Source organism: Nelumbo lutea, chromosome 2 (genome assembly GCF_056320005.1).
Source record: "Nelumbo lutea isolate HS-2025 chromosome 2, American lotus-T2T, whole genome shotgun sequence".
NCBI lineage: Eukaryota > Viridiplantae > Streptophyta > Magnoliopsida > Proteales > Nelumbonaceae > Nelumbo > Nelumbo lutea.
The window spans coordinates 9,202,914-9,216,873 of record NC_142685.1 but is presented as its reverse complement, the minus strand read 5'-3'; the positions used below and the strand labels follow the sequence as shown (position 1 = coordinate 9,216,873).

At 39.9% G+C, this 13,960-nt stretch overlaps 1 protein-coding gene and 1 pseudogene across 5 annotated transcripts in view; both read right to left on the bottom strand.

The window, feature by feature from the left end:
* Nucleotides 1-2,282: 2,282 nt before the first annotated feature.
* Nucleotides 2,283-3,511, bottom strand: LOC148868448 (vicilin-like antimicrobial peptides 2-2; annotated as a pseudogene).
* Nucleotides 3,512-4,039: 528 nt separating this feature from the next.
* LOC148868447 (phosphoinositide phospholipase C 2-like) overlaps nt 4,040-13,960 on the bottom strand; it is a 38,511-nt gene continuing 28,590 nt past the window's right edge. For all 5 annotated transcript variants that reach the window (XM_088971644.1, XM_088971643.1, XM_088971641.1 and 2 more), the window contains 4 exons: nt 12,541-12,658; nt 11,517-11,669; nt 11,318-11,404; nt 4,040-4,536 (listed from right to left, as the gene is read on the bottom strand). In XM_088971644.1, coding sequence (XP_088827770.1) covers nt 4,243-4,536; nt 11,318-11,404; nt 11,517-11,669; nt 12,541-12,658 — 652 coding nt within the window. In that variant the 3' untranslated portion in view covers nt 4,040-4,242. The remainder of the gene's footprint in view (nt 4,537-11,317; nt 11,405-11,516; nt 11,670-12,540; nt 12,659-13,960) is intronic.

Sequence of the window (13,960 nt, the reverse complement as noted above, 5' to 3'; positions counted from 1 at the left end):
ATATGGAGAAAGTATCTTTTCTATATTGTATCGGATGAGATGGAACAATCAACATTCGCCTTCTCTATTTCGGTGAATATGGATTATCATACATAACCGGTTTTAAAAACAACCATTTAAATCATATTTTAAAAAAGAAATTCATTTCAGTATAAGAAAGACGTTAACGTCTTCACCGTTTAACGTCACCCGGAAGCCGCTCCGGCAGATGGAGGTGCACGATGACCGGAAAGCCTAACTTTTGAAGGTGAACAACGGCTGCCTCGGACGGCTAGTACAGGGGGCCTCTGACAAACAAAGATGGTCGGGAGCAAGAGAAGTCGTCTACCGGACGGCGAATGAAGGAGCGCGGGGAAGAAGATGGTCGGGAGCTTCGAACAAAGTTCGTTTCTCCTTTTTTTGAGCACGGGGAAGAAGACGGCAGGGAGAAATCTACCGGACGGCTAATGGAGGAGCATAGGGAAGAAGACTATTGTCGTTTTCAAACGGAGGAATAAAGAAGGCGTTGATTTTCGAACAGAGTTCTTCTAATCCTGTTGTTGCATTCGGGGGTATAGCGGTAATAATTTTATGACGGTGGGGAACAATCTACTAGACGACGAATGGAGGAGCACGGGGAAGAAGATAGTCGTTGTTTTCGAACGGAAGAACTGAGAAGTCGTCGATTTTCGAACAGAGTTCTTCTTCTCCTTTTTTTGAGCATGGGGAAGAAGACGGTGGGGAACAATCTACTGGATGGCGAATGGAGAAACACCGGGAAGAAGACAATCGTTTTTGAACGGAAGAATTGAGAAATTATCGATTTTCGAACAGAGTTCTTCTCCGGTTTCGGTTTTTTTTTTTTTGAACTACCAAAAGGAGCTTTCATTTCATTATTATTTCATGGGTGGTGAGCAAAACTAGAAAGCATAAGCTCTCGCTCATTTGTTTTCTTTCTACGAAAAGGATTACAATTGATGTTTACTCACTCTAGCCAGACTCTAGTACGTACTAAGTAGCAACAAGAATAGTAGGTCTCCTACAAAATTTTGTCACGTATCGGTCGATAATTATCGTTCTAGCATGTTTTTGGCACTGGTACCAAATTGAATGTATCGTATTTATTTGTCGTATCAAGGCCATGTTGTGCTCGTATTGTACCTGTATTATTGAGTATCAGTGCGTTTCAGCACTATATTGATTGTAGCGTATCGATCGATACAATACAATTTTATTGTGGTGGAAACGCAAATAAAACTCCCATCGAAAGAGGGTTTCTAAACCCATTTCATAAGTCCTCTTTCTTTCCCAAACCCTTCAAAAAACCTTTTAGTCTTTTTAAAGACTCAAATCTTGTAAAAATTGTCAAAACATCTATTAATTTGCAAGATTCAAGTTGTGAAAAAAAGAGTGAAACTAAATATGTTTTTTCATTTTTTTTTTTACATTTTCAGCCAATATTAGAAAAGATAAGGGGAAAGAAAATGGTTTGCCCCTTACCCCTTTGTTCGCCCCCAGACCCTCCCCCGTCCCCCTTTTCATTGTAACCTAATTTATTTTTATTTTTTGAGTTTGGGGGGTCTTGTCGAAGCGGAGGTGTATGCATTTTTATTTTTCTTAATATAAAAGTTTTTTATTAAAGATAAAGAAAAAATGAAATCCCCCCTTTCTCCTTCCTCCTCTTAAAGAAGCTTATGCCTCTTGCATTCCGAACTATGTTTCATGCCTCTAGGTAGTGGAATGCCTCTGTGTTTTAAAACATTGATATTTATTTTTTTTTTAATTTTTAGAATAAAATATACAAAATAATTATTTCATCTATTATGTCCATAAATCCATTCGATTTTTTGTTACATATTTAATTTTCTTAAATTTAATTTAATTTTTGGAATAAAACATGAAAAATAATTATTTGAATAAAAATAAATAATTATTTAATTTTTAGAAAATTAGAATAAAACATGCAAAATAATTACTTGATCTATTATGTCTATAATTAGATAGTATGTTTCTATTCCCAACTTCCCGTTTCTTGATTATAATGTTTTTCATAAAACCCACTAAAATGTGTTATTTTTATGCATAAATAGCTCATTTATGTCTTATATTTAGTGATATTGATGGTTATTTATGATCTATTACAATATTTATAGTATTTCCATATGTTTTCATGCCTATCTTAATTTTTAGTTTGTACCACATGTATTCAAGGTGTATCCCCGATATGTCTCTTAAATTTGTATTTCTGAATAGCATTTCAGATACTTTGAACCGTCTCCTACTTCATACAAATTATAGTTTATCTAAAAACTAGCGGAATCCAAGATGGAGAACAGTCGTTCGCCGTTATTGTGTTTATGGCGCTGCTTCTACTTCAGGGGACAAGGAACAAAGAACAACTCCTCCCATGTCAAAAGCCAGCTCCTTCGCCTCCTTGTCCATCTGTTTCATCACGTTGTGTTCTTTCCTAGCGATGAGGTTCCTCTTGTTATCTTCAGCGTTTACCCCAAATACAATTATCTGCAGATTCTCTTTCTCGGAAGCAACGACGGTGAACGCATGCCCTAGTGGAATTATGAAACCTGTATTTGAAGACACACGGGAATTGCCCTTCTCATACTATACCCCATCACCTTCTCCTTCTCTTCCTTTCTGGTTCTGACTAGAGATGTGTAGGCACGCCATCTCCCACCATCCACTCCCTTTCACTACAAAAGCTATCCTGGTTAACCTCGTGTTGTTAGGTTGGGCCTCGTAGAGTTGTCCATAGCTGTTAGAATAGATGGGGCGTTTCTTCAATAGGTTGAACGGGCCCCTTGTCTCACTTTTGTGTATGCTCCACCGACGCCTGCCCTCTGATGATGAAGAAGCCTGCTCGCTCCTTAACGTAGCCGGGAGTTGAGATGGTCCTGAAGAGTGTGACTATCTAGAGGTTTTCGTTGTCGTCTCTGTTCAACATGTAGACCATCGTTACAGCAGGAATCCTAACTACATCTCCACACTCAAAATTGTAGGATTCCCTGTTATCATTGTGCACCAAGTTGATTGTTACCTTCCCCTTAACAACGATGACAACAACATCTGCATCCCAGTGGTGGGTGATCAGGAAAGTGTTAGGTTCGGCTTCCAGAATGGCCAAGCGGTAGTTATCTAGACCACTTAGAAGCTTGAACCGAGAGCTAAATCTCTATTTATCGAAGTAGGGATTACTCTTATGTCGCTGCTGCTGCTGCTCCTCCTCTCGGCTGCCTTCTCTTTGCTTGTTATCTCTTCGCAGTTTCAGTGGGTAAGCCAGTGACAAATCTGCCGACAAAAGGAAGAGAGAGAGAGAGAGGAGGAAGAAACACGAAGGAAGCTTGGCTTTGATCACCATGACTGAAAGAGAGAAAGCTTTGGTGGACGGATTCTCCTGTTTCGAATTGAGCTGAGGGGTATAACTGTTTCGCTGACGGGGAGGAATTGGAAAAATTCTTTTTTTTTAATATTTTAAATTTTAATCATAATATAAAATAATTGATTACCAGTAAATCCGGTAATTGCTGTAAACGTGACATTACAAGGGGATTTTCCATACAATATGGTTTTCAGTATCATAGTCGGACCCTCTTTCAAAACAGCCAAGATTGTTTCCTAAATTTTGGTTTAATCGCTCCAAGTAAACTCAATATAATCAGGAATCAAAATGCAGCCGCAGTAGCACTACTAGAATTTACATCCATTCCAGGATTAACCATATAGTCTATATTAATAATGAAAAAGGATTAAAAAACATATCTAGATTCCCTGCGTTTTGTTGCTATGCACGCACTTTACACAATCAACAAATGGCTACTTAGATTGCACGGTATAATCAACATAAATGCCATATTTCCTGCAACTTTTTGTTGGTACCACGTATATCCAGCAATTAATAGAGATTGAAATGTGCAGACTAAAAATATTTAACATACGGTGGCTTACCCCACCAGGAAGGCAAATAGAAGTAGAGAGAAACTTCAATACCTAAAAAACTTGAAAAATGAATAATGAAGGAATTGATGATGATTTTCGATGGCAAGTATTTATTAGAATGAACCGGTGATCAAAAATAATTTATTGGAATGAAAAAGGAAAAGTAATATAGACACCGGACTGTAGAACAAGCCTTCTTATATAATTCAGGACAATGAGCTGAGACATCATAATAAGATTACAAATCAAGTCTGATCCACTGCACACTGCATGCAAACACATACATATTCACACACACACACAGAGATAAAATCAAATGAAATCAAAACGCATAAGAAGCTTTACAGACTTGTACTGCTCCCCTTTGCGGTTATGCAGAGGGACTGCTCTGATCCCTGTCCTCAATTCTGATACAGGCAGACAAGTTTGGCCTCCAAAGTCATCCTTTTCAGACATGTCATACTCGTGAACTTCAATGCGAAGTAAAGCCATCTCAGGAACTGCCAATGGAAATGTAAATTCCTCATCCCAAACTGGCGTCCAGTTATCCTCAATTATCTTTGTTTTTTTCATTACTGAATCAGCTGGAACTCCAGCGATCCCGACCTGCAGGATGCTAGATCAGTCACCAAGCTTTCCTCTCACTATCAGAACTATATCTTAACAAAAACGGGAAGGACTAAACTACCTTCCTCTAGTAACTTATAGTAGACAGACAATATTACCCTGCCGCCTACTTTAATACACAAAACAAGGTATAAGTACACAAAACAAGGTATAAAATATCGATACACCCGATGCACATGAATAGGCATATTGGGTGTTTCAATACAACAAAACATCCTTTTTCTTACTTTATTTTTTCCAAAATTGGTCTGCCTTCCCCCTGAAAATGCTGAAATTCCCATACCCTATTTATTTCCTGGATTGGAGCCCCACTGATATATCGGGTGTATAGTATAAAAAATTTGAACCTTGTTACAAAATACCCCCCCACACTTAACATAGAGAATCTCTCTCCAACAGAATCATTTTTTTTAAGCCTCTCTACCAGAATCCTTTTTGGCAACTACAGGAAATTGAGCAAATCATGATACACCACATCAGCCTGATGTGTGAAACCCCTTTAATCTGCTTGCCTGAGTATAAATGGTGGGGTTCCTTTTTGTTTGCTTGAATAGGTCCCTTCATCTTGTTATGGTAGTATGTGAATACATGGTCTATTTGTTATGCGTATATGTAGACACATGTACTTTATGTGATTATGTGTGAGCGGCGTGCATGCATGTCACTCAACTAAAGGAGAATTTGAAACAAATATGTGAATAGGAGGGAAGCCAAAGACCCCAAGCACTACTATGAATAGGAAGGGACCTGCCTTGTAATGGTTCTTGAAGATAGAGAGTTATACCATGTCAAAAATGATCATAAAAGGATGCTTCTAATGAGATTGTAGTCAGGGAAGCATGGTGGGCACTCCTGGAAATATTCAAATTTTTCTAATTATATGTGTCACAGAAATTGATTCAGAGTTAGTCTTATCCCAGGAAATATAGACCCAAGGTCAATTGCAATGGGTCCTATCACCTAATGTGATCATATCTGCAACATACGATTGGTTGGGTTTGTGCTTGTGACTGGTAGTTCAGATTTCTAATAAACCAAGTTAACCCTTGTAAAGTGTAGAGGACACTGATGTGGGCCCCACAGCTACGGTCCCACTGTTTTCGTAGGGTAGAAGGTGTTCTAGTCTTCCTAGGGTTAGCTATTGGTCATTTAGTTGTTTCAGTTGTTATTTATTTCAGTCATTTTTTGCTCTATTTGTTATGTAAAGACTAATGGCAGATCTGTCCTTTCCATGTAATGAGCATAACCTATAAATATTAATTAAAATGGTGGCGGCAGAACATGAAGCTTCTGCTCCTCCTTTTTCAACTCTTGTGTTCTACTGCTTCTCCTCCCTCTTCCTCTTCTTTTCTCTTTATCTTTCTTCTTATTTTTGAACCTGAAATCCATTAGGGTTCAAGATTAATAACAGTCCTGAACTTCTACTTGGTATCAGAGCTAGGGTTTCTCATGTGAGTCTAGTCCAGCCGACTACATGAGAACCATCTAAGGCTGGAAGCTGAGAAAGTAGATTTCGTAGACTGGTTCTTGGAGATCTCGAGAGGATTAGCAGCTGTTTGAAGAATTGCCACAATTGCAACGAGTTGGTGATCAGGAAGAATCAGAGAAGGCTAGGGTTCGGGTAACCTTGGAAGGCAGCGAACAACATCCTATTGTAAGTTTTTTATTTTCTAAGAGAAGTACTATTAGAGAAGATAGGTTGGACCTATCTAGCAAGGGCGGCCGAACCACTCTAGGGTTTTGTCTTAATCCTGCGACAAACCCTAGTACTGGACTGAACCTTGTGATCTAATACTGCAGCAAACCCTAATAGTTCTCTCCTCAACATTGATCAGTTTTAGGGTTTCATATTAACCCTACTACAAGCCTTGTCCGTACGGTACTGTCTGGAGTGTACGGCTGAGAATTTGCTTTTAGGACTGATTAAAACCCCAATTCGGCTTCAGCATATCAGATTGTTCTTCAAACTGTTTTTCAGTTTTCTTTTGGGGTTTCGAACTCTTTTAAGGGGGTGAAAACAGTTCGGACTGTTGCTGTTGTGTGTGGTTACTGATTTCAGATCAGTTTTATACCTGTTTCATGTACATCTACTGTGAGTACAGATTGGTTCTATACTGATTTTGTGATTGTGGTTGATAGTCCAAGTGCTGTTTTTGACTGTAGTAACACTAATTTTGAGACTTCTGGTTCTTGACCGAAATGGAGTTTAAGAATCAGGCAGAAGACAGTATTGGAAACAACAGTTATGTGGTATGTGGGCATTGTAAGAAACCCAAACACACAAAAGAAACATGTTGGAAGCCACATCCTTATTTGGTCTCGGCAAAGTTAAGAAGCAAGAAGGGTAACGTTCATGTGGCAGTGCATACTAATTCAGCATCCTCGTCTGGCACAAGAGGCACATTCTTAGAGACCTTAGCCACAGTTCGGGCTGCCCTTATACAGTTGGAAGGGGAAGTTGGGAACTCAGCTCAACCACCGCAGTCACCATTAGCCCCCGCCACATTTGCTTCCGCATATTCAGGTACTCGAGCCTCAGCCTGCCATGCCTCAACTCCAGGTACAACTGAACCCTGTTGGGTAATAGATTCAGGTGCATCCGACCATATGACTAGGTTGCCTTCATTGTTTACCACTTATCATTTATCTTCTGGTAGGGATAAAGTATCTATTGTTGATGGCTCCCTTGTCCCCATCTCTGGCAAGGGTGACATCAAGCTATTGGATACCATCTCCTTGCCTTCTGTCTTACACGTCCCTAAGCTTGATACTAACCTTCTTTCAGTCAGTAGTATTACCAAACACATGAACTGCTCAGTAACCTTCTTCCCCAACCGGTGTGTTTTTCCTGAAGACGAAGAAGGTGATTGGGACTGGCCGTGAGATGAATGGGATCTATTTGCTCGGGGAGAGTTCTCGTCAGAAAGAGTCGGGGGATAAGAAGTCACTTGTTTCCCAGAGTGTGAGTTCGGTTATGCCAAAACCGATTGGGTCATTTGTCTTTTTGGTCCTTGAGTTGTCCCAGTTGCAATGTGAAAGCTGTGAGTTTGCTAAACATTGTAGAGACACTTATTTGTTGAGCAATAAAAGGAGCAATCGTCCTTTTGATCTTGTGCATGCGGATGTTTGGGGGCCATATCACATTCCTTCCATGGGTGGGTACATATATTTTCTGTTATTTGTTGATGACCATACCCGGTTTTCTTGGGTTTATCTTATGCGTTCACGAGATGAGGTTCCCGCCTTGACCCAAAACTTTCACCAAATGGTCATAACCCAGTTTGATGCCAAGATCAAAGTTCTTAGATATGATAATGCAAAGGAATACTTTGCTAAGCCATCGGCATCTTACCTTCTTACTCATGGGGTTATTCACCAGAGCACTTGCCCTCATACACCTCAGCAGAATGGGGTTGCAGAAAGGAAGAATAGGCACATCTTGGAGGTGGCTAGAAGCATTATGTTTACCTCCAATGTCCCTATTCGATTATGGGGTGATGCTATCCTCACGACGGTTTATCTTATTAATCGGGTTCCTTCCCGGGTTCTTGATATGTCATCTCCTTTTTCCCTTCTATACCCAGATGAGGAGTTGTTCATTGTTCCCCTCAAAACATTTGGTTGTACCTGTTTTGTTCAGCTTCTCAGTCCCCATCACTCCAAGTTCAAACCCAAGGCCTCCAAATGCATCTTTCTTGGTTATGCACAAACTCAAAAGGGTTATTGTTGCTATGATCCTGTCTCAGGGAAGAAGTTTGTATCCATGGATGTCACTTTCTTTGAGGAGACACCCTACTATTCTCGGGTCTCTCCTCAGGGGGAGAGTAGTGAGCGTGGAGATTTGGGTCCTTTTCTTCAGGGGGAGTATAGTGAGGGCAGGGTTAATACTTTTGGGGTTGTTCCCTTACCTATTCTAGTGGGTGATGAGGGTTGCAGTAGCGAGGGTGGTCAGGGGGATTGGGAGTTGAGAGTCTATCACAGGTGATGCAGGCAGGTTGATCCCGATCATCAACAGTCCCGGCCAGCTCCAACCTCTTCTACGGCTCCAAGTCCAGATACTACAGTCCCAGGGCCCATAGAGACTCCTTCCATTGTTGCTACCTCACCCCCTGCAAATGACCTTGACCTTCCCATTGCCATCCGTAAAGGAAAACGACATTGCACCACATCTACAACCCACTGCATCTCCTAGTTTTTGTCCTATGATCGCCTATCTCCCTCCTACAGGTCCTATCTCACTTTCGTTGCTAATGTCCCTATTCCAAGAATAGTGCAAGAAGCCCTATCAGTCCCAGAGTGGAGAGGTGCAATGCAAGTTGAAATGGATACCCTGTTGAAAAATAATACCTGGGAAACTTGCCCAAAGGAAAGAAACCAATAGGATGCAAATGGGTATTTATTATGAAGCACAATGCGGATGGTTCCATTGAGAGGTACAAAGCTCGGCTAGTTGCAAAAGGGTTCACTTAGACTTATGGTATAGATTACTTGGAGACATTTGCCCCGGTAGCCAAGATGACTACCATTCGGGTTCTATTATCTCTTGCAGCAAGCTACACTTGGCCTTTGTACCAAATGGACGTTAAAAATGCCTTCCTGAATGGGGACTTGCAGGAAGAGATTTACATGCAGTTGCCTTCTGGATTCTATGATACAGAGGCAAGTAAGAAGGTCTGTCGGCTCAATAAGGCATTGTATGGTTTGAAGCAGTCACCTAGAGCTTGGTTCGACAGATTCAGACTAGCCCTTGGGAAGTTTGGTTATGTACAGGCCCAGTCAGATCATACACTGTTCATTAAGAGGGTGGAGTCCTCACTGACACTACTTGCAGTATATGTTGATGATATTGTGGTGACAGGAAATGACAACCATGAGATTGAGTCCCTCAAACAGCTCCTTCATCAAGAGTTTGAGGTGAAAGATCTGGGTACACTACGGTATTTTTTGGGTATTGAGGTTGCTAGATCTAAACAAGGAATCTTTGTCTCTCAGAGGAAATATGTTCTAGATTTGTTGGCTGAAACTGGAAAGCTGGGTGTCAAACCTGCAGATACACCCATTGAACAGAACCACAGGATTACTGCAGAGAGTGGGGAGCTGCTTGAAGACAAAGTTATGTTCCAGCGGTTAATGGGAAAGCTCCTATATCTATGCCTCACTCTGCCAGATATCAGTTATGCAGTTAGTGTTGTCAGTCAGAACATGCATTCTCCTAGAACCACGCACCTTCTAGCAGCAGAAAGAATACTAGCATACTTGAAGAGATGCCCAGGTAGAGGTATACTATTCAAGAACAATGACCACATGAAGGTGGAAGTCTATACGGATGTCGATTGGGCTGGGAGTGTTGATGACAGAAGGTCTACCTCTGGATTTTGTGCTCTTGTGGGAGGTAACCTGGTCTCCTGGAAGAGTAAGAAACAGAGTGTTGTCTCCCGATCTAGTGTTGAAGCTGAGTAAAGATCAATGGCTAACGGAGTGGCTGAAATTCTTTGGCTGAGATCACTACTTGAGGAGTTGGGTATTGAGTATGAGAAGCCCCTGATGCTGTATTGTGATAATCAAGAGGCTATTAATATAGCACACAACCCGGTGCAGCATGACAGAACTAAACATATTGAAGTTGATCGACACTTTGTACGAGAGAGGGTCTCATCACAAGAAGTGTGTCTCCCATACATCACCTCCAACATGCAACTGGCAGATATCCTCACCAAAGTTGTACCACGGAAGAAGCTAGAGGCGGATCTATCCAAGTTGGGAATGATAAACATTTATTCCCAACTTGAGGGGGAGTGTAGAGAACACTGATGTGGGCCCCACAGCTATGGTCTCACTGTGTTCATAGGGTAGAAGGTGTTCTAGTCTTCCTAGGGTTAGCTATTGGTCATTTAGTTGTTTCAGTTGTTATTTATGTCAGTCCTTTTTTGCTCTATTTGTTATGTAAAGACTAAGGGCAGATCTGTCCTTTCCATGTAATGAGCATAACCTATAAATATTAATTAAAATGGCGGCGGCGGAACATGAAGCTTCTGCTCCTCCTTTTTCAACTCTTGTGTTCTACTGCTTCTCCTCCCTCTTCCTCCTCTTTTCTCTTTACCTTTCTTCTTATTTTCGAACTTGAAATCCATTAGGGTTCAAGGCTGATAACAGTCCTGAACTTCTACTTAAAGCTCAACTCTTTCTTCTCTTCTCTTCTCCTCATCAAGTTTGTCTTCAGCCTTGAACTTTCTCTCATCTCTCTTCTTCTCCTTCTATGTTCTTTTATTTTATTAACAACTAGAGAATGACCACTCTGTACCAAGTGCGGGGCCAGTGTTTTGATAAATTTTGTTTGACACCATTATTTATGTTATAATTTTTCGATACATAGATTTGTTATTTAATTTATGAGATTAAGTAAACAATAACCCACTTTATGGATCCAACATCATTTGAATGATTTTTTTTAGTGGACGTAACTACTTACTACCTTTTTGAAAGTGGAGGTAACTACCATTTGAAGCTCATACAGTTTTTTGAGAGAATGAGTAGACACATATCTGAAAAAGAATGCTTCTATTTTTAAGTGGAAATAACGACTATTTTGATACTTTTCTTGAAAAAATATGATGCCACTTGTTTGAAGGAGAAGCCCTCTGGTCATGTATTATAAATATCTTAGATAATAGATCACAGATTATTTCAAATTCAAACTGAAGCAAAAGATCCAAGACCATGCATATCTAGCTGAAATCATTTTTTAATGATATAATCTTACCCTAGTATAGAAGTCTGGTGGAGAATATGCATCAAAATGTGTACGCTTGAAATCATAATTCCATCCTTCCCCCATGTATACTCTAACCTGTATAGAAACGTGAAAAACCAAAGTCAAGATGACTCAGCTAAGAAATAGACCAGCAATCCAAAAAAGGGTAACAAGACCAGATATAGTCAAAAGTTTAAGCAAAGATAACCTTCAAAGTTTTCTTCGTTTGTGATTTTGCCTTGGGGTCAAAAACCTTATTATGTGGACCAGCACTCAGTAGAAAATCAGGTTTTTTCACATAACCACATCCTCCATTGGCCCTAAACATTCCGTGCATCAACCAGAGGGATCTGCCATATCCCTGTCAAGGAAAACTCTAAAGATTATATTCAACAGATGCAAATTACAAGAAACCATTCTTCCTGAGTGGGAAAAAAACATTATGGGGTGACTGATTAGCAACTATATCATATTATGAGCAAGCATATGGCTTGTTGCCATGAACCCTATTTCTTTTCTTTTTTTTCTTTTTTTTTTTTTTGAGAAAGGACTCATAATTTGGCTAAGTACATAGTTTCTTCAGCAGAATGGCAAAACAGGATTTGTTTAGATGGCACCAGATAATTGGGAACAAGGCTTTGTAGAGTGGAACTGATGTATTTTCTTGATATTGGTGATTGCACACTGTTTCTACGGCAGATGCTTTACTAGAGAAGCATGGCTATTGCTATTACCAAAAAAAGAAACCCAGGCAGCAGTAACCATATCTTGCAACAGGTAGCGTGCCATAGTGGATGATCCTGGGGCATGCAAAAATGGTTTTGCGCATAAAACCATCATATGTCATTAGATTATGTGTGAACCTCAACTTTTATTCCAGAAGAGAGGATGCCAATTTGCAGTTCCATGGCCCTAGGTACCAAACAAATGTGATACCTCACCATCTATTGTCATGGATCTCAAGACAATGGATAAATCATTATCAATTCTTTAATTGATTAGTACAGAATTTCAGCTCACATACAACTAAGTGCAGTAACGGGAAATAAGCCTGATTAGCCATGACAATGATCATGCCTAATTGATTTAATTTTGCATGCAATCAGTTGCTTTTCACGAAGCATATCATAATGCAATTAGGTTACATAGATAGCAAAAGTAAAATTGTTAAACAGTAAGAACATGATAGAAACTCAAGAATCCCAATTTAGATACAAAAAGGGAAGCCGAACCTGCATGTTAAGAGCAACCATTTGAGCTCCATACATCCACCCAAGTAATGGGTTGTAATTTGATGAGTCAACGCGTATACCCTTTGGATATACTCTCAATAGATTCCGCTGAGTGAATCTACAACAACACTTGGCAAGGGTTTATGCAATGCTTAAGATGGTAAAGAAACAGATCATGTTGTATAGAAATTGAAACATAACTTTCATTGGAAAATAAATAGGAAGAAAACTAAACTCTGAAGCATGTGTCAGGATAGACCATTAGGTAACCGTGTTGCATAAGCATGCAACTGATGCACATTCAAGGGAACAAGGGGCCACCACTAGAAGAGCCAAATTTCTTTTTCTCTTTTTCATTTCCGTCTGTCTTATCCAAGGAGATTTCCAAGGCCCGAATATATCGATTGGATAATTGTAACAATGAATTTTATGGAAACATTTCTTCATCATTAGATGAAAAGCATCAAGCTTTCCTTTGATGATATTTGGAGGAATTGGGGAATAGTGGCAACAAACTCTTCAAAAAAGGAAAAGCTTCTTTCCCTTTGGTCGCCCCGTGAAGAAGGCTTCATAAAACAAAATTTTGATGGGCGTTGTCAGGGCAACCCAGGTCCATCAGGAGTAAGGAGAGTGTTCAGAAATAAAGATAGACATGTTGATTTATTCTTGAGACCACCTGGTGTCAGGGACTCCATTGGAGCTGAATTTCTTGCTGCATTCCAAGAGGTACAAATAGCAAGAGACTTTAACTTTGATAGATCATTGAAGGGGATTCTAAGCTAGTGGTAGGATGGTTAAATGACTTGGAGAAAGTAATATAGGCTAATAGTGATGAAATTAAGAGGTTAAAGTGTCTTACTAGCAAAATGAATTTAAGAATTCAATCAGAAAGAAGATTGACTAATGGGATGGCAGATACACTAGCCAAAGGAGTTAATGTGGATCACTTGTATTGGGTTTAGTTGTAATTATGGAGTGTGAGAGGTTGCACCTTGTAGAGATGTAGAGCAATAATTAGTGCTGTTATATTGTTGTTATTTTATTTATTGTGGTCCCCACTGCTGCTGTTAGCAATGTTAGTTTTGTTAGTTATTTGCTTATGTAAGAAGTAGGGGCATTAATGTAATTGCTGAGTGGGGTGGCAACTAAAGCCATCACTCTTTCTCTTCTCTCTTCTCTCTTCTCTTCTTCCTTTCTTCTTTTCTGGTATTTTTTCTCATTGAATTACATCAAGAATTGGACTGATTACAGTCCTGATTTGTCAACTTGGTATCAGAGCCAATCTAAGGTTTCTCATGTGTGTCTAATCCAGCTGGCCACATGAGAACCTCCTAGGGCTGGAAGCTTAGAAAGATCTGTCCATTGGCTGACTCTTGGAGGTTACCATAAAGGTTTAACAGTTGTTTAAGAGCTTGTAGAG